Source organism: Helianthus annuus, chromosome 12, assembly GCF_002127325.2.
Source record: "Helianthus annuus cultivar XRQ/B chromosome 12, HanXRQr2.0-SUNRISE, whole genome shotgun sequence".
NCBI classification, from domain to species: Eukaryota; Viridiplantae; Streptophyta; class Magnoliopsida; order Asterales; family Asteraceae; genus Helianthus; species Helianthus annuus.
Genome location: NC_035444.2, coordinates 58,705,577 through 58,725,532, shown reverse-complemented (window position 1 = coordinate 58,725,532; position 19,956 = coordinate 58,705,577). Strand labels below are relative to the sequence as shown.

Sequence of the window (19,956 nt, the reverse complement as noted above, 5' to 3'; positions counted from 1 at the left end):
TGACATTCTAAAGGCCTATGGTATTATGTTGTTGCCAGGTTGCTTCATATGAACACGAACAAAGCCATGTTCGCGTTTGTTCATTTAACTTTAACCGAACACAAACACGAACATATAATCGAACACATTTTTTTGTTCGTGTTCGTTTATTTTGAAAATGAGCATGTGCGTGTTCGTTTATGTTCGTTCGTTTAAAACCTAAACGAATAGTTCACGAACATAAACAATTTGAAGTTAGATGTTGGATAACTGGGTAGATGGGTGTATATTTGGATAGCAATTTGAAGTATTGAAGCCCTATTTTGTGTTTATACTGATATACTTGGTAATTTGGGAAAATGAGAATCTGAATTTTTATAATATGGTTAAAGCCTACGAATATGGCAGTTTGATTTGGACCAGAGACGAAAGGGGAATACTATGGGCCCGTTAAATAGGTAACCTGATGTTCTTCTCAACTTTTTTATTGAATGTACTTTTTAAGAATTACATTTGGTTGCTACGTCATCCAAATGTTAATAAAGATTAGAGGTGGCAAGATGGGCATGCTAGGCCAATTTTGTAATACGGGTCAGGTTATGTTAAATCAACCCGAAAACACTATTTAGTCTATCGTTTACAATAATTACTTTGTTTATCATTGCAATAATAATCTAAACTTTTTACACAGTTCTTCTAGGAGGTTCTATGCTTAAGAATGTAGCCTTTGGGAGACTTACAAGTTTAAATCCATTTGTTCCATTTTCTTTTCAGTCATTTTTTTAATTTGACCCGTTTGAGATAAAATAAAACCCAAATTGACCCATTTATAAGTAAAAGGGTAGTGGTTACCACTTTTATTACTAGAGATTAAACTTACAGCTTCGATGTTTGTGGGCTCGCAGATAAGGAAGTGGCTAAAATCACAGGACAATGTAGGAGTGGTGGATGGATCTCGGTTCTTTTTAATATTCATTTTGTTTCGGGGGGGGGGGTGAAATGATCTTATTACGGGATAATGCGCTTATAACGGATGCTTATGAAGTGATTATCAACTTTTTGTTTGTATGCTTTACAATTTAACTGTTGGTGTTCGTTATGGTTATAAATATATAACTTATTGGGTTTGTTTTATATTTTCATTCTTGGTTTTGTACATTATTATTGTTGCGAGCTGGTGTGGAGCTCAATCTTTCAGTAGACAAAATTACCATTTTTACTGTAGACAAAATTACCAATTTAATTGATTTTGTTTATCTTTCAATCTTGGAAAACGTCAACAATCATGATTATTTTAGCAAGCGGGCTATACTTGCACCTAAGAAATGACGTGCATGAGATTCATGACAGTTTCATGTATTTCAATTTGTCGTCGTAATATAATTTATTCGGTTGTCTTTTATCGTGTATAAAGTCATAATATTTAATCTCAGCAGTATTAAATCAATGTTTTATGTGTTTAGTTGGTGTTAAGCCACTCGCGAAACTCGCGGGTTCTTAGACTAGTGAGGTTTTATAATAATACAATCTCAAGTTTCACTAATCATTTTAACTACTCTAGTAAGAGGGGAAAAAACTTGAAAAGAAAACAAATTAACTCATTTTGATTTGTTTTAACCGGTTATTCTTAGCATGCTTTTTTATCCTCATTTCATCTAAATCTTGATTTAACTCTTACTAATTTTACTATTTCATATTGCTCATATATTTCCTTTATTGTTGTAATTTCATCAGAACATCAAGTGATTCTTCTATGCCCAATTGAAAATCAATTGGTGAATGTGAAGAAATACTCGATAATGAAGCACGTGACACCTTTGAAAAACTAGCAGTAGGTCAATTCCAAGGAGAATCAAAACCACCTGTTGTGCACTTTCTTATTTGGGTGAGGTTTTGACTTGGGGCTGCAATAAAGAAGGGTATCTCAGTTATTCAACTTCAAAGTTAGTTTGCAGTTATACCCCATACTTGTGAAATATTTGAAAGAAAGAATTTGTGGGTCTTACTAAGTCAGTGGTCATTTAATGGTGTGTGAATACCACTAATCATGCAGTTTGCCCTTTAGGCTAGTGGGCATGGAGAGCCTCATCCCCAAGGGGATAAGCCGTCACGTCAGCGCCACGTAGGCTCGGCTTGGAGGGGATGGACCTAAGGGGGTGGGGGATGAGCCCCTTTATGTATATATATGTATGTATGTATAGGTTATTGTGAGAGAAAGGAGGACCGGCGTATCCGGCTGTGGGGAGTCGGTCTTGCCGAGCCGAGCCCAGAGGGCGGTGTGGGGGACCAGCGCCGGTCCTAGCCGGGCCTCAGCCGGCCCTCATACCTACTAATCTTATAAGAGGTGCTTATTCGAATACTACCAAGGAAGAGAAGTCAGAAGAGGTGATTATTCGTCCTGATGTCAGCTTATTAGTTTTGAGTAACTAAGCAAATTAGAGCCACAATCAAATTCCAATAATTTACCCTTCATTATGCTTCAACAGGTACACATTTAAATTGACATGCTCACATTGATGTGTGTTGTTTGTGTAACCCATATATTACGCACCTTGAGGTTAAAGCAAATCTAGAAACCCCTGAAATTTAGGGAGAGACACACCTAAAGTAGCACAATAGTACCAAATTCTCCCTTGAATTATAATCTGCAATTTTGTTATCGTTTTAAGAGCAAACCCCTACTCATATTCTTCTTTCGTTCGGTTTCAGGTTACATCATTTCCTTACAAATAGATTTCCGCCGAACACTACCGTTGACAAAATCTCAGACCAATGATTGAATGGAGGTAACAGTTAAGTTAGTCACTCAGTTTGTTTGTTTGATTGAGGTGTTAATTAGTGCGATGAACACATCGCCTAAGAAAATAAGAATAAACCCTTATTAATATTTATCAAAAGAACATTTACAAAAACCTGGAACAATTACATCAGATGGTTTGCTGCAAGGTGAGACGTATAATCTACAATATTATAGTTGTTGTACCTGCTATACATCAAGAATGGTAACAATACCACATCATAAATCAAATAAGTTTAGCTATGTTATTAGTTATTTTAATCAAGAGGTTGTAACAAATAGTTAAGATAATTTGTGCGAAGATAAAGGTTGAGAAGCACATTAAGAATCCATTCTTATTAATATTTGACATTCAAGAGTTAAGGTATTTTTCCTGCTTTATGTTTTTTTTTTTTTTTTTTTTTGTTTCTTACAAATGTTATTTGACTGAATCTTATAGTTATATACTAATAGAAGGTTTTCTTTGGAAGGTTTAGTGGTGAGCGTTAGATTCTGATTACACTTGTAGACATTATCTAGCCTACAAATTGGAAAAACATATTAGCATGTTAATATAACGATATCTTTGAACAAAACAATTGGGCGGGGGGGGGGGGGGGGTGTTGTATGTATGGAAAACAAACTTTTGGACCATCATCTAACTTTCGACGGCTTTTAGATATGCTCGCTTTTATCATTTCTTTTTAAATCTGACCCGCTTAATTTATGTCTATTTTTATGCAACTCTTTAAGGTTGGTGTGTATGGGTTACTTTTAACTCGTCTATTGTTCTTGGTAGGTTACATAATTTAACCTGTTACTTTCCAAGTTACACAATTGCGACACATCCTATTTATGAGTTTCCGTGTTTAAATTATCATATACTTTTTTAGAGTATTCAAATGGGCTGCACTTTTCATGGAACATGAAGAAAAGAAGATGGAGATGCTTTTGGAACTTGGTTTAATAGAGGAGAGTGCACTTTCGTCCTTAATTTATATAAACATGACATGTTGAAGACCTGTTTTAAATTTTAAATTTGGCACTATCTTAACCAATAATTTGCGGCATCTACTTTAATACTAAAGACTTTCTATGCCAGTTAACTTATTATTGATTCTAGTTTGTCATAAAAGCATAATATTCTTTGTCAATACCTCAAACACATATTATTTTTTTAAAATCGCGAAATTCGCGAGTATTAGCACGAGTTAATCAATACTCATTTAAACTTAGTCATAGGCTATAGCTTGTCATGATGTATATTATTGAATTATTTAGCTTTTTAAGAAATCCAATTAATCTACTATAAATACATTTTTAAATAAACATCATAATGTTAAGTTATGACTCATAGTTTGTTGTAACATATAATTCATATTAAATATATGTAAAAAAAATAAATAATAGACAAGAAAGCTTCGGTGGGTTAACATGACAGTATGACACATATTGTTTTGACTAGTTACCAATTTCCTGAATTGCTTATTCTAGTTAAGAATCTATGTGGGTTGACATCATTACTCCCTTTTATAACAAAACTCATACTTTCATGGTGTAGATTAAATTACATTTAAAAAAAATAAAAATTGTGTTACTATTTTGTATCATCACAAAATCCTATCTATATATTTGAATATGGTATATTCAAAAGTTTTCTTTACTATTATGTTTTGTAAAAAAAAATTAATGGCATATTAAAAATTCACAACTATGATAAGAATATTAAACTCACAACATGAGTTACCTATGAATTTTGTAATTTTAGTGTTGCTTCAATTTGTAACTCTACTATATATATAATTTTTAAATTAATGTTGCTTCAATTTTAGTTACCAACTCTCCAAGCTTGTCATCGTCGCACGATTTCACTCATTTAGCATCAGCCGTCATCAATTCGATATCTTTCATCTTATTTCATATAAAGTATAAGTTCATAATCGATCAACATTATCATCGATTTTACGATTTACCATGTTAATGTGTTTTTTTAAATGGTTTATGTTAATTCATTTGTATAATATCGGTATAACGAATCATATTTATAATAAAAAAACAAAAAGTCTGAATTGCAATTGTATTGGGAGGAGTCAAGAGTTGATAGGAACTCAGAACTTGATGTGTTGGATTTTTGGAAAGCCAATGAGTATGAATATCCCGCACTTGAAACTTCAAATTATTTGGATGTTATGATTTGACTTTTAGTTTTAAGTTTGATAAGGATTATGACATTATTATGTATTTATGGATCATTTAAGACTTTTGTAAACCTTAGGCGACTTTTGTTTCATTAAGCAGGTTCCTTAATGGCTAAATATCAAATGTGTCTTAACAAATCATATAATACGCTGGTAATTTTTTCATGTCTTAACATGTCGTTTCATGTAATCTACTTATTATCAGTTCTTTTTGGAAAATCTGACACGATAACATTTCGTGTCGTGTTCGTGTTTACCTGTTTCGGGTTCGTGTGTCTTATCGTGTTCGGGTCTTAACAGATCAGGTTAACCTGATATGCCAGCCCTAAGAGTGAGTCTTTTTTATGAGTTGAGACCTGTAGGTTTTATTGAGAGTTGCAATGCATATTGGTCAAGCATTTCAGGACAGCCAGAGATCTATGTTAATATATTGGCGCTCCGTCTTTAGTGTTTACCTTTATGGTAATTAGTTTGAACGTTGTTATGAGAGGCCTTCTGATGATTGTATCGGTGCGATTGTCATTGGTGTGGATCCTATTTGTGGCAGATTTGATGTTATAATCCGTGAGAGGGACGATATTCCAAAGTGTATCAGCAGGTTGCATTCATTATATATGACTTTATAGTATCCATTGTTTATTCCCTTTGATGATAAAGATAAGATTGGTCACCTAGTTTGCTACTTCGCACTACGAATGGTTCATGGAAAAAGATGATGGTTAACAAGTATTATATGTGAGATTAAATATATTATTAATATAATATTTAATCTTGTAGCCTTTATAATCATTTATATTATATTAGATCAAAATATATTAATAACCTATTAATAATTAGTTGGTAATTGTTGATGGACCATATTACCCTTATTAACTAATTGGGTTTCCTCTTGGGTGTATAAATAAGGGGCTTATTAGAGAGTTAAAGGGTTACACACATTACACAATCAAAAACCCTCATAACATCAATATTTCGTCTCTCTCCCCATAACTGAAACTACCCTACTTTCGGTTTCATCACCATCATTAACTTACACCCTAAGGAGGAACCAGATCATCCTGACAATCATGTCGAACTCAATGGCTGCATCTCTGACTGGATTCTCTGCTGGCCTGTCTGCTGTAACAGGTATTATTCATGTTTTCCATTATGTTTAAACAGAACTGATCCAACATGTGGTATCAGAGCATATGTTGATAAATCAGTTCTGGTTTTGTATCCATTATTCTGGGATCAAAAATTTGGAAAACGGAATTTTGAAAGTTCATAAAAATCACGGCTGTTTCGAGTCTTGTTACCGAAATCTCTGTTTTCGGAAAATAATTGATTGATAAATTGACTCGAAATCTTAATGGGTAACCTAGTATCCGAAATCTGTTAACAAAATCTTAAAATCTAGATTTCGGAACCCAGAATTAGGATTTTATTTTTTAGGGTTCATCATGTTGTTCTAAGAAAACTCGAAAAATTCATTAAGTTTTGGAATATAATCCGGATTAATGGGTGTTTTACTGTCTTTGATCTAAATTCTATCTATTAAAAATTTCGAAAACTGTTAAAGAGATAATCAGTTATTATTACGAAATCTTTTGATAATTTAGATCAGCAATAAAACAGGAAACACTATCCCACAATCCCTAAAATTTCGAGTTTTCAGTTATCATCACAAAACAGCTGTTAACAGGGATTCGAGATCATCAGACTGCGAATCGAGACCATCAGATCTCGACTCGAGACCACAAGGTCTCGACTCGAGACCACAAGGTCTCGACTCAAAATCACAAGGGCTCTCAAATCTGTACAACTCGAGACCAAGGTTGCTACTTGAGACCATAAGGTTGCTACTCGAGACCATAAGGTTGCTACTCGAGACCAAGGTTGCTACTCGAGACCAAGGTTGCTACTCGAGACCATAAGGTCATAACTCGAGACCATAAGGTTCCGACTCGAGACCATAAGGCTACAACTCGAGACTAAGGTTGCGACTCGAGACCTCATAACTAACTCGAGATCTCAAAACTTAGTCGAAACCTAACTCGAGACCATGACTCGAGACCTCACTCGAGACCTCATTCGATCCGCGCTAACAGGTGGTTTGCTATTAAATACTTGGTTTTGTTAACACCTAATTAATTAATCAGAATCAGATAATTTTTACAAAACCAATATAGCTTTACTTGAATGAGCTTCTGATGTATTAATTCTGGCCAAAGCTGATTTAATACATCTATTTATTGTTCAAGTATTATGAAAGCTATGTTGAGTATGCATTACAAACGTGAAATGTCTTAATTCTGGCCAAAGCTGATTTAATTCATTTATGTTTAGCATGCTTGACAAGTGCATAACTAAAGTGATTGTCTCATTTCTGGCCAAAGCTGATTTGTCACGATTACTTTGCACACATGCTTAAATGATTACACTTCTGGCCAAAGCTGATTTGTCTTCGTTTAAGTAGAATTTTTACTAAGTCTATTATTTTGATGTTAGTAATAGACATTATCACAGCTTCATAATTAAAATGGTCATTATTTATGCCTGCCTTAGTATCACATGCCCATTAGATCACATTAGGACTTCTTCTTTTGTATCATAACTTGCTCATCTTATTTCCACTATCAGCACCCAATTGCGGGATTCCACCTTTGACTGGTGATAACTTTGCTGAATGGAAGGATGCCCTCATGCTTACACTAGGATTGCTAGACTTTGATTATGCTTTAAGAGAGACTAAGCCAGCGGACCTTACCGCTACAAGTACTGCTGCTAAGCAGATAGTCCATGATAAATGGACTAGGTGTAACCGCATGTCTCTCATGTTCATGAAGCAGTCCATTCATAACTCAATCAGAGGGGCCATTCCTGATTCTAAAGATGCTAAAACCTATTTGGCTTCTGTGGAGAATCAATTCAAGGGAACATCAAAGCACACGCTAGGACTCTTATCCTCAAGCTGGTGACAACTAAGTATGATGGGAGGAGCGGCATTCGCGAGCACATCATGATGATGCATGACATGGCCAATAAGCTGAAGGGCCTAGAGATGGAAATCAGTGATGGTTTTCTTGTTCACTTCATCATCACTTCGCTTCCTTCGTCCTATGAAGCATTCAAGATCAATTACAACACTCAGAAGGACAAATGGACGATGAGTGAGCTGATCGCTATGTGCGTGCAGGAGGAAGAGCGTATGAAGATGGATCGCACTACTGATGTTGCAAACTTCACCACCTCCAACTCAAAGAAAAGGAAGAACTCTTATCAAAGAAAGGATGCTTCTAAGGTTCAAAAGCCAAATCCAAATCCTAATACAAGTACACCTTCCAGCTCTAAGAACTCCTTAGGCAAACCCTATTGCAAGTTCTGTAAGAAGACAGGACATAAGCAAAAGGAATGCCCTGACTTCAAGGAGTGGCTGGCTAAGAAAGGTAACGATTTTTTCATGATACTTGAGTCCTTTAATTTAAATGTTCCTGCTAATTCTTGGTGGTTTGATTCTGGTTCTATGGTTCATGTTACAAATTCACTTCAGGGATTCCTTACAATCCGGAAGCTGGGAAGAAACCAAAGAACACTTAAAGTTGGGGATGATCGGGAATTAGAAGTGAAGGCCATAGGAACATTACAATTATTTTTGAAAACTGGTTTATGTATTAAACTTTATGATACCTTATATGTTCCTGAGGTAACTCAGAACCTTGTATCAGGACCAGATGATAATTTTTCCAAATCTTTGTTGTCATATAATATTAATGAATCACTCACAAAGATGGAAAAGAAACAAATTCGAGACTTAGAGACTTCATCTATGTTGTGGCATCAACGTTTAGGCCACATCTCAAGAGAACGATTAAATCGTCTCGTAAAGGATGAAGTCTTACCTCCTCTCGATTTCACTGATTTTGGAACATGTGTCAAATGTCTTAAAGGCAAAATGACATCAGCGAATAAGAAAGGTGCCACTAGGAGCTCTAATTTATTAGAACTCATTCACACTGACATTAGTGGTCCCTATCAAATCGCTGGCATCACAGGACATACTTCATTTATCACTTTCATTGATGATTAATCTCGTTACATGTACTTGTATCTTATTAAGGAAAAGTCTGAATCTCTTACAACCTTTAAAGATTATAAAGCTGAAGTTGAAAAGCAATTAGATCGTCAGATTAAAGTTGTGAGATCAGACAGAGGCGGCGAATATTATGGAAGACATACTGATGTGGGTCAAGCTCCTGGTCCATTTTATGAGTTTTGTAAGGGCCAGGGGATTGTGAACCAATACACCATGCCTGGTACACCTCAGCAGAATGGTGTCGCTGAACGAAGAAATCGTACCCTTATGAACATGGAGCGCAGTATGTTAGCCAACACTAATTTACCCTTATTCCTCTGGACTGAAGCGTTAAAAGCAGCTGTTCATATACTCAATAGAGTTCCTTCTAAGTCTGTCCCTAAAACTCCTTATGAACTTTGGACAGGAAGGAAACCGAGTCTTAAATATATGAAAGTATGGGGCTGCATTGCTGAAGCAAAACTCTATAATCCTTTCCTAAGGAAACTTGACCCTAAAACAGTTACCTGCTTCTTTATCGGGTATCCTGATCATTCAAAGGGTTATCGTTTCTATTGTCCTTCCCATGTCACCCGTATTATTGAAACCAAGCGTGCTGCGTTCCTGGAGGATTTCAAGGTCAGTGGGAGCAGTACCAACCCTTACGAAGAATTGCAAGAAGTACAAGACGCGGGGGGGAGAGACTCGTCGCTTACCATTACTCCGTTTACTCCTCTTGTACCCCATGCAACTGCACCTGAAGCCACTGCACAAACTCCATCTCCACAACCAGAACCCATCATACCTCATAACGAAGGCACATCAAACGCTCAAAACCAAGACAACGCTGAACCCGAAAATCAGCTCAGGAGGTCATCTAGGCAGAAACGGCCTACTAATTGGGATGACTATGTTACCTACCTGACTGAAATGGATGCTGGAAAGCTCAATGATCCTATCTCTTATAATGAAGCCATTAGCAGTGATCAGTCTTCTGAATGGAACAAAGCAATGATTGATGAGCTTGAATCCATGAAGAAAAATGACGTTTGGGATTTGGTAGAATTACCCAACGGTGTCAAACCTGTAGGTTGTAAATGGGTGTTCAAAACGAAACTGGATCCGAATGGGAACGTTGAACGCTATAAAGCGAGATTGGTTGCAAAGGGCTACACTCAGAAAGAGGGAATTGATTATCAAGAGACGTTTTCATCTGCCTCTCGTAAAGATTCATTAAGGATCGTTATGGCCCTAGTAGCTCATTTTGATTTAGAGCTACATCAGATGGACGTCAAAACTGCTTTCCTTAACGGAGACTTAGACGAAGATGTTTACATGAAACAACCTGAAGGTCAGGAGCATCTAGTCTGTAAGTTGAAGAAATCCATTTATGGGTTAAAACAAGCATCACGTCAATGGAACCTCAAGTTTGATGAAGTCATGAAGAGGCAAGGTTTTATGAAGAATCAAGTGGATCAATGCACCTACCTCAAGATGAGTGGGAGTAACTTTACTATACTTGTCCTTTATGTAGATGATATTCTATTGGCAAGTAATAGTTTAGACATGTTGCATGAGTCGAACCGGTTACTCTCGCATAACTTCGACATGAAGGATCTCGGAGATGCTTATTACGTCATTGGCATCGAAATTCACCGAGATAGACACAAAGGGATCTTAGGATTGTCTCAAAAGACTTACATAGATCGTGTCCTTACACGTTACAACATGCGACAGTGCAAACCCTCCGTCGCTCCAGTAGTTAAGGGAGATGTTTTCGGTTCATTCCAGTGTCCGACAACAGAGGTTGAAAAGGAGCAAATGATTCAGATACCTTACGCGTCAGTAGTCGGGAGCCTGATGTATGCTCAAGTCTGTACTCGCCCAGATATCGTTTATATTGCTGGAATGCTAGGCCGTTATCAGACTAATCCTGGCCTAGATCACTGGAAAGCAGCTAAGAAGGTCCTTAGATATCTGCAAGGGACGAAAGACTATAAACTGACTTATAGAAGAAGTGATCACTTAGAAGTGGTAGGTTATTCTGATTCTGACTTTGCCAAATGCAAAGATGACAAGAAATCCACTTCGGGCTATATCTTTATGTTAGCAGGCGGACCTATTTCATGGAAGAGTCATAAACAACAGTTAACTACAACTTCCACAATGATGGCAGAATACATTGCTGTTTACAACGCAACCTGTCATGGAATGTTGCTTAGAAATCTGATCACTGGACTCAAAATCGTTAATTCCATTTCTAGACCATTGAAGCTTTACTGTGATAACTCAGCTGCCGTTAGTTTCTCGAACAGTAACAGTTCGACTGGAGCTGGTTTATATCTCGATACAAAATATTTGTTCGTACGTGAACGAGTTGAGGAAAATAATCTTTGTATTGAGTATATTAGTACTAAAGATATGCTAGCGGATCCGATGACTAAAGGTCTCCCACCTAAAGTTTTCGAAGAACATGTATCGAATATGGGACTTACTAAAGACCTTATTTAATGGCATATTGTACTAGCTTATGTTTTAACTAAAATTTCCTCAGTTTGATTTTGTATGTCTCTAACATATGTTCTGCCGGTGTAATGACATATAGACAAATATAAATATAAATCAAACACTAAAGGGCTTATACATATTTTGATCGTAACTATTAGGTTTTAAATTGAGGCTATAGTATGATTAATGGGGGTCCTGAGTCGAATGATGATTCAACGGCTGTATTTCTCTGCTATAGTTCTTAGTTTAAAGCTAAAATGAGTGTTAACTCCTGGCCAGGCTTACCTAATACTCATGATAAATGATTACTCGGCTAAGTGGGAGAATGTGAGATTAAATATATTATTAATATAATATTTAATCTTGTAGCCTTTATAATCATTTATATTATATTAGATCAAATTATATTAATAACCTATTAATAATTAGTTGGTAATTGTTGATGGACCATATTACCCTTATTAACTAATTGGGTTTCCTCTTGGGTGTATAAATAAGGGGCTTATTAGAGAGTTAAAGGGTTACACACATTACACAATCAAAAACCCTGATAACATTAATATTTCGTCTCTCTCCCCATAACCGAAACTACCCTACTTTCGGTTTCAACACCATCATTAACTTACACCCTAAGGAGGAACCAGATCATCCTGACAATCATGTCGAACTCAATGGCTGCATCTCTGACTGGATTCTCTGCTGGCCTGTCTGCTGTAACAGGTATTATTCATGTTTTCCATTATGTTTAAACAGAACTGATCCAACATCATAGCTATGTATTACATGACTGTGCAAATCTGTACACTTTAATTTTGCGTGGAGGCCGACTTTTCCAGCAATATATTGTAGACACTTATGTCTGCATAGATAAGAGTCGACTAGAATATGTAAGGCAAAATCAAAATGTACTATGCTATGAGTTCTTGCAAGGGATTCACGATGCTATTGAGCATGGTGGCATTGAAGGGCGCGAGGTTGGTAAAGGAACGTTTCTACCATCTTCTTTTGTAGGTGGGCCTTGGTACATGTACAAGCGTTACGAAGATGCTTTGGCTATCTGTAGGGTTCCACAGTATTTCGTTACATTTACTTGCAATGTGCAGTAGCCGAAAATTCCGAGGTATATATGCAGCAATTTCCCAGTTTGAAAGTTCAAGATCGGCCATAAGGGTTTTTGAAATGAAAGTTAAGTCACTACTGTTAGCCGATAATTATGCTTGGCATAATTAGTGGATCATTTTGTATTCATTGTAATTTAATGTGTATAATTTCCTTTCCGTATTTATCCTTTCTGTTGTATTATATATTTGAATATTGCCTTTGTAATAGATCAAGGAATTATAGAAGTTCACATGGTATCATTCCTAGGTCTAGGTTTTCGAACCTAAAACCAGCCGCCATCCATATTTTTGCTGATCTCGATCAGCTCCTTCCTATCCCCCCTTTTTTTCCAATTCTTTCTTGCAACTGTTCCATTCATGACCGACGAAACCCAGCCTTCGGCTCCTACCCACGAAACCCAGCCTTCGGCTCCTACCGATACACCCACGAAACCGCTTCATCCCGTTTACACAGTTAGCAATATCCAACACAAGGTCCGTGTTCTGGATGGTACAAAAGTCTCGTACGCTAACTGGGTCAAATTCTTTACGCTTCATGCGAAAGGATATAATGTCTTATCCCACATCGACGGTTCGCCGCCACCGGACAAAGACTCTCCCGAATTCTCGTCTTGGGACAACATTGATTCCATTGTCCTACAATGGATCTACGGGACTTTATCAGATGATCTTGTCATCCGCGTGTTAGCCGATGAATCTACCGCCTTTGAGGCTTGGCAACGGGTTAAGCGGCTCTTTGTGAACAACAAAGGTCCCCGTTCTCAAGCCCTCCAACATGAGTTAGCAAACCTTACCCTTGCTTCTATGCCCAGTCTTGAAGCTTATTGCCAGAAAGTCCGAGAGTTGACAGATCAACTTCATGCCTTAGACTTCACCATGAACGACCAGCAACGCGTCCTTCACCTTGTCAAAGGTCTACCTCGAGAGTACGACACTATCGCCTCGATCCTAAACAACTCTCTACCCCCATGGGAGGATGCCATAGAGCAACTTCTTTCCGAAGCCGGACGTCTAAAAACACGGGATGCGGTCACTAATAACCATGCCCTTGCTGCTGCCATTCCTCCCTCAAACAACTCCAATCGCCAACCCTCCTCACCTACTGACCAAACCCAAACCCACCGAAACCCACCCCAACAAAACTCATATTCCACCTGCGGCCCACCTTCTAGACGTAACAACAACCGGCCCAACTACAATACCAACCGCTTCAACAATGTGGCCCAAACAACACCAACTACAACCGAAACCAATCTGCCCCACCACCAAACTCCTATAACCGTACCTTTCAACCACCCCCACCCTACCCGAATCAACCTTCCCAACAACCGTATTACCCACCCTTTTGGGCCCCACCGTATTGGACCCCTCCACCGTGTCCATATCCTACCCAAAGTTGGTCCCAACCATGGCAATCTCATCCCTCGTCTAACCACCGTTCCACTCAAAGATCCGCACAGGCAAATCTGGCGGAGGTAGACCCTTTGGAGCCGACACAGCTTGCTGACGCCGTTCATGCTCTTTCTGTAGATTCAAGCAATGGTGATGATCAGTGGAATTTCGATACAGGTGCATCCTCACATATATCCTTAGATAAAAATAATATTGACAATTTTTCTACGTTTGCACCAATAGCGTCAATAATTGTTGGTAATGGTAACAAACTTCCAGTTTTGGGCTCGGGAAATTCAACCCTTAATTTTGCCTCCAAGCCCCTATACCTTAAAAATATCCTTTTTAACCCCAACATTGTTAAAAACCTTATATCTGTCCGCCAATTCAATATTGATAATTATACTTCCATTGAATTTGACCCATTTGGATTTTCTGTGAAGGATTTCAAGGATGGCACGATCCTGAGTCGTCACAACAGTTCGGGTGATTTGTACCCACTTACACCAAATGCTTCCGCTACTACTTGCTTTGCTTCCACACAAGACTCTCCTTTTTGGCACCATCGGCTTGGTCATCCAGGTCAACCAGTGATGGAATTTCTTCGTTCACATCAATTTATTTCTTGTAATAAAAATAAAACGTCGTCTCTTTGTCATGCTTGCCAGTTGTCCAAGCATAAACGTTTTCCATTTTCTGATTCTGTTTCACATACTTTATGTCCTTTTTCCTTATTGCATTGTGATTTGTGGACCTCACCCGTCTTAAGCCATGCAGGATACAAATATTATTTGATAATTATTGATGATTTTACTCAATACACGTGGGCTTACCCACTTAAATTCAAGTCCAAAACTTTTTCAAAAATTACTCACTTTCATAAATTTGTAACCACCCAATTTCGCTTACCAATTCAAGCTATCCAATGTGACATGGGAGGCGAATTTGACAACCATAACCTTCAAACTTTTACTGCTACAAATGGCATTCAACTACGTTTTTTGTGCCCACACACATCCCAACAAAACGGCAAAGCTGAACGAATGATTCGTCGCTTAAATGAAATTATGTTCACTTTGCTCACCCACGCCTCTCTCCCATCAAACTATTGGGTCGAGGCACTTCACACCGCCTCTTATCTTCATAACATCCTTCCCACCAAGCTTCACCAAAATCGCACGCCAATGTCCCTTCTTTACCTACGGGAACCCTCCTATGACCATCTTCGTGTTTTCGGTTGTATCTGTTATCCCAACACATCTTCCACCCGACCCAATAAACTCTCCCATCGGTCTCTTCCTTGTTTATTTTTAGGGTACCCCGCAAACTTTCGAGGCTACCGTTGTCTTGATCTCGCCTCCGGCAAGACTATCTTTTCACGCCATGTCACTTTTGACGAAGAAGTCTTCCCATGTGCCAAACCATCTATCCCTCCCCCGTCTCACACCTTTCTTGACCCAAACCCTCTACTATTCGATAACACTTATTTCTCAAACCCATCCAACTCCCCAACCAACCACGCACCTCAATCACCCCTTGCCCCACATTCCCCCATCTCACCTCCTTCACCTCATAGCCCAAACCAAGGCCCAACCTCTCCCACATCTACTGGACCGACTAACCACTCATTCCCCCCCCCCCACAAGCCCACCTGGCCCATCACATGATCACCCTTCCACTGTTGACCCGGTCCAACCACAACCTACCTCCAACTTTGTGCCGACCCCTCTCCCACCACAAACCGACTCCACCACCCAATCTTCTCATCCAATGCAAACTCGCGCCCGCTCGGGAATCTTCAAACCTAAACTCCCCTACACTTTACACACTCAAACCACACCCACCATCTCCCCCTTACCAAAATCCCATCTCACCGCCCTCACCGACCCAAACTGGAAAGTTGCCATGACTGACGAATATAAAGCTCTATTGGCCAACAACACGTGGGAACTTGTCCCCCGACCACCCGATACACCTGTGATCCGATGCATGTGGCTCTTTAAACACAAATTTCATGCTGACGGCTCTTTGGAGCGACATAAGGCACGTTTGGTTGTTAATGGCAAAAGCCAAACTGTGGGTGTCGACTGTGATGAGACCTTTAGCCCTGTAGTAAAACCTACCACCATTCGCACCGTCCTTAGCCTGGCTGTCTCACGCGGTTGGTCTACACACCAATTGGATGTTAAAAATGCATTTTTAAACGGTCATTTAAAAGAAACTGTCTACATGTTTCAACCACCAGGCTTCACATCTTCTACTCACCCGAAACATGTATGCAAACTAAATAAATCTTTATATGGTCTAAAACAAGCCCCCAGGGCGTGGTATCAACGTTTTGCAGGTTATTTATTCAAATGTGGCTTTACTAGCAATGTGTGCGACACTTCTCTCTTTATATATCACCATGGAAATCACTTGGCTTATCTCTTACTGTACGTGGATGATATCATTTTAACTGCTTCTAGTAATGACCTGCTACAGCGTATCATACGGTCTCTCACAGCTGAATTTAAAATGACCGATTTGGGGAGTTTACATCATTTTTTGGGCATTGCTGTCACAAAACAGCATAACGGGTTATTTTTGTCACAATCCACTTATGCAGCTGATATCTTGTCTCGAGCGAATATGTCAAACTGCAACCACGTTAGTACTCCTGTCGAAGTTGGTTCTAAACTCAGCGCTGATAGTGGCGCCTCTTTCCCTGATGGTTCATTATATAGGAGCTTAGCCGGAGCACTTCAGTATCTAACTATTACCAGACCAGACATTGCCTATGCTGTTCAACAGGTCTGTCTGTTTATGCACGCTCCTCGGGAACCTCACTTTCAGTTCCTCAAACGGATCCTTCGTTACATCAAAGGCACCATCAACCAAGGTCTATTAATTTCACCATCTAAATCTACTACGTTGACTGCTTACTCAGACGCCGACTGGGGAGGCTGCCCCGACTCTCGCAGATCCACCTCCGGCTACTGTGTTTATTTGGGATCCAACTTGATCTCCTGGTCTTCTAAGCGCCAACCCACCATTTCCAGATCAAGTGCAGAGGCTGAATATCGTGGCGTGGCAAATACCGTCGCTGAAATCAGTTGGGTTTGAAATCTGTTGCTCGAGTTAAAGGTTCCCATACGCCACGCCACAATCGTTTACTGCGACAACATCTCGGCCGTTTATCTTGCTGAGAATCCAGTTCAACACCAGCGCACCAAACACATTGAACTGGATGTTCATTTTGTCCGAGAAAAAGTTCGCCTTGGCTCCATCAAAGTTCTACACGTCCCAGCTGACTATCAATACGCGGATATCTTCACTAAAGGCCTACCGAAGCACCTATTTCAGCGTTTTCGATCCAGTTTATGCCTTCGTCTTCCTACGGCTCAAACTGCGGGGGCGTGTTAGCCGATAATTATGCTTGGCATAATTAGTGGATCATTTTGTATTCATTGTAATTTAATGTGTATAATTTCCTTTCTGTATTTATCCTTTCTGTTGTATTATATATTTGAATATTGCCTTTGTAATAGATCAAGGAATTATAGAAGTTCACAACTACTAAAATTTCTTAGGAATTCACGAATGTTTGGTAGTGTTATTGCCAGTACGATATGATTTCTTCGTTATTCTAGATTTTTTGAGAAACTTTTGATTAATTAAAGATCGGATTTTAGATCTTTACGCGATCGAGTTTGAGATGTGATTTCTTCCTCATTGTCATGTATTGTTATGGGTCGCTCCTAATGACAAGATTCGTGAAACCTGTGAAATTGATGACTTCATTTCTATAGAGATTCCCAATCCACTGACTAAGCCTAATTTGTTTAAAGTGGTAACTGGCCTTAAGATATTGATGGGTCCATTAATTTTAAAAAGAGTAAAACGTGACCACAATAATAAATGAATCAACTCACATTACCTGGTATCCAGCTAAAGAGGCAGGAACATGTGAATTGTACTCATGTATGAAATTTCCAACCAACATTGTTGGGGTTTAGTGACAAAATTTGCAAAACGACATCTCCGCTGACATCAATCACTATTATTCATGAGTTGTTACCATCTTATGTTATTAAAAAAAATGCATACCAACATTATTTAATTATTATATTTGTTCGTTTTATATCATGGCATCATACATTTAATAATAAATAAATGTCTGCTTTATTAAAGGCCGTAAATGAACTATAGGTTTCTCAAATAATACATGAATAGTTGGGACAAGTTTGTGCAAGACAAACACAAGATGAATAAACAAACAAATACATTAATACATGTCTTGTTTATTTATTTGTTTACATTCTAAACACTCGGTGAGAGTCCGTTGATTGTATCTAATGAAGGGATATAGTCCCAAACGATTAGGAATACCATGTTCGAATCCGACCCACCATACACCAGTCTATGAGGCACACTGAGACTATGGGACACATGGCCAAATAGAACCCACCAACGTGGACACCAATTATAGGCCACTTGCGGTTATTTCGCAGGTCCAAGAAACATGTCGTGCCTTGAAAAACAGTATAAAAACCTGGAAATCATGAGGGAAAAAGGTTAGAACATCGACCATGTTGTTACTCACACTTTATCTCTTTAAAAACAAATACCTATCTCACGTTGAAGGCTCGTTACATGAAGAAATCCTCTTTCAATGTGACAAGTCTAACAATATATTGGTTTTAAGGACAACTTGGCTAAGGTGTCCCGGTTACATATATGTAGATAATTAGTTCACAATAAATACATACCGAGTTCTTCCTTAATTGTAATATAACTATAGTGTGTGTGTGTTTTTTCGTTTCTAGAACCCTAATAGTTGTCATGAGGATGTTCAAATAATAACCATCTCTTCGAATATAAATATTTAACATTAATTATACATCATTCATGTTGACAATAATAAATAATCAAGCAGAGTAAAATGTTTGTCAAACCTACTAGATGATATATGAGAAGTTGAAAAAAAAATATTTTTAGAAATATAGAAAATCCTACTAGAACATACAAGTCACACGTGTGCCTCACAAAAATGTTTTTAGAAATATAGAAAATCCTACTAGAACATACAAGTCACACGTGTGCCTCACTTTCATCTACCTTTCCACCTTTGTTTGCAAGACACAAATCATGACTTCTCGCATGACACCCGTGCCTCACTGCCAACCACCTTCCGCCTTTGTTTGCACTCACCACTTATGACAACGTCAAACTTTCTCATCTGTCCAAAACCACTCCTTTTAAGTTTAAATAACTTTCACTAGTTTCCTTAATGCAAATGATACACTATGTTCCCGAGTCTCATTTAATAGGGGGAGAGGAAAGAAGATATATGATTTTTTTCGTATTCCCGAGTTTAATGAAAAGTGAAGGAAAAGAGAAGAAATCAAGCATTTTATGTGTTCCGAGTTAAGAGAAAAAGAAAAGAAAGAAACAATTTTACCATTATACCCTTTAAACATAAAACATTTTAATTAGATATGAGAGCAATTTAGTAATTAATAATATTTTCTCTCCTAATTTCTCCAATTTGGGAGGATGAATATATGGACAAATTTTCTTCCTTTTCCTTCCCCTCCTATCCCTAAAAAAACTCGGGAACATAGTTTTTTTATATTTTCATCTCTTCTTTTACCTCCCCTTGTTAAATGAGACTCGAGAACAGAGTCTTAAGGTAGTAATACCAGGAGTTTATTCTTATTAAAGTTACACGAATTTTAGTATGGCTGACATAAAAGGTCAGACATGACATGATGAAACGCGATTACCAGTGTTGTTGGGCGTGAACACAATACTATAACCAATCATGTCAATTTTTTTAAACATGAACACGAACCTATTTAGAAACAGCGGACACAACATATATCACATATGTAGTGAATCAAAAGTGGCCAAAAATTAATAAAAGTCTTAACTAATAGTTTAATA

General features: G+C 38.1%; 1 protein-coding gene and 1 long non-coding RNA gene across 2 annotated transcripts; both read left to right on the top strand.

Annotated features, from left to right (window-relative positions):
* Positions 1 to 2,141: 2,141 nt before the first annotated feature.
* Positions 2,142 to 3,841, top strand: LOC110896736. Its single transcript, XR_002568126.2, has 3 exons — positions 2,142 to 2,465; positions 2,689 to 2,765; positions 3,649 to 3,841. It is a non-coding gene; the product is annotated as an uncharacterized LOC110896736 (long non-coding RNA).
* A 12,092-nt stretch (positions 3,842 to 15,933) lies between these two features.
* Positions 15,934 to 17,133, top strand: LOC110892930 (uncharacterized mitochondrial protein AtMg00810-like). The gene has a single exon (XM_022140062.1). It carries the CDS (start codon positions 15,934 to 15,936, stop codon positions 17,131 to 17,133), a length of 1,200 nt encoding a protein of 399 aa, XP_021995754.1.
* The last annotated feature ends 2,823 nt before the right edge of the window (positions 17,134 to 19,956 follow it).

What these genes read in the sequence shown, in the direction of transcription:
- LOC110892930 (XM_022140062.1), top strand. Translation starts at nt 15,934, where the DNA reads ATGACTGACGAATATAAAGCTCTATTGGCCAACAACACGTGGGAACTT.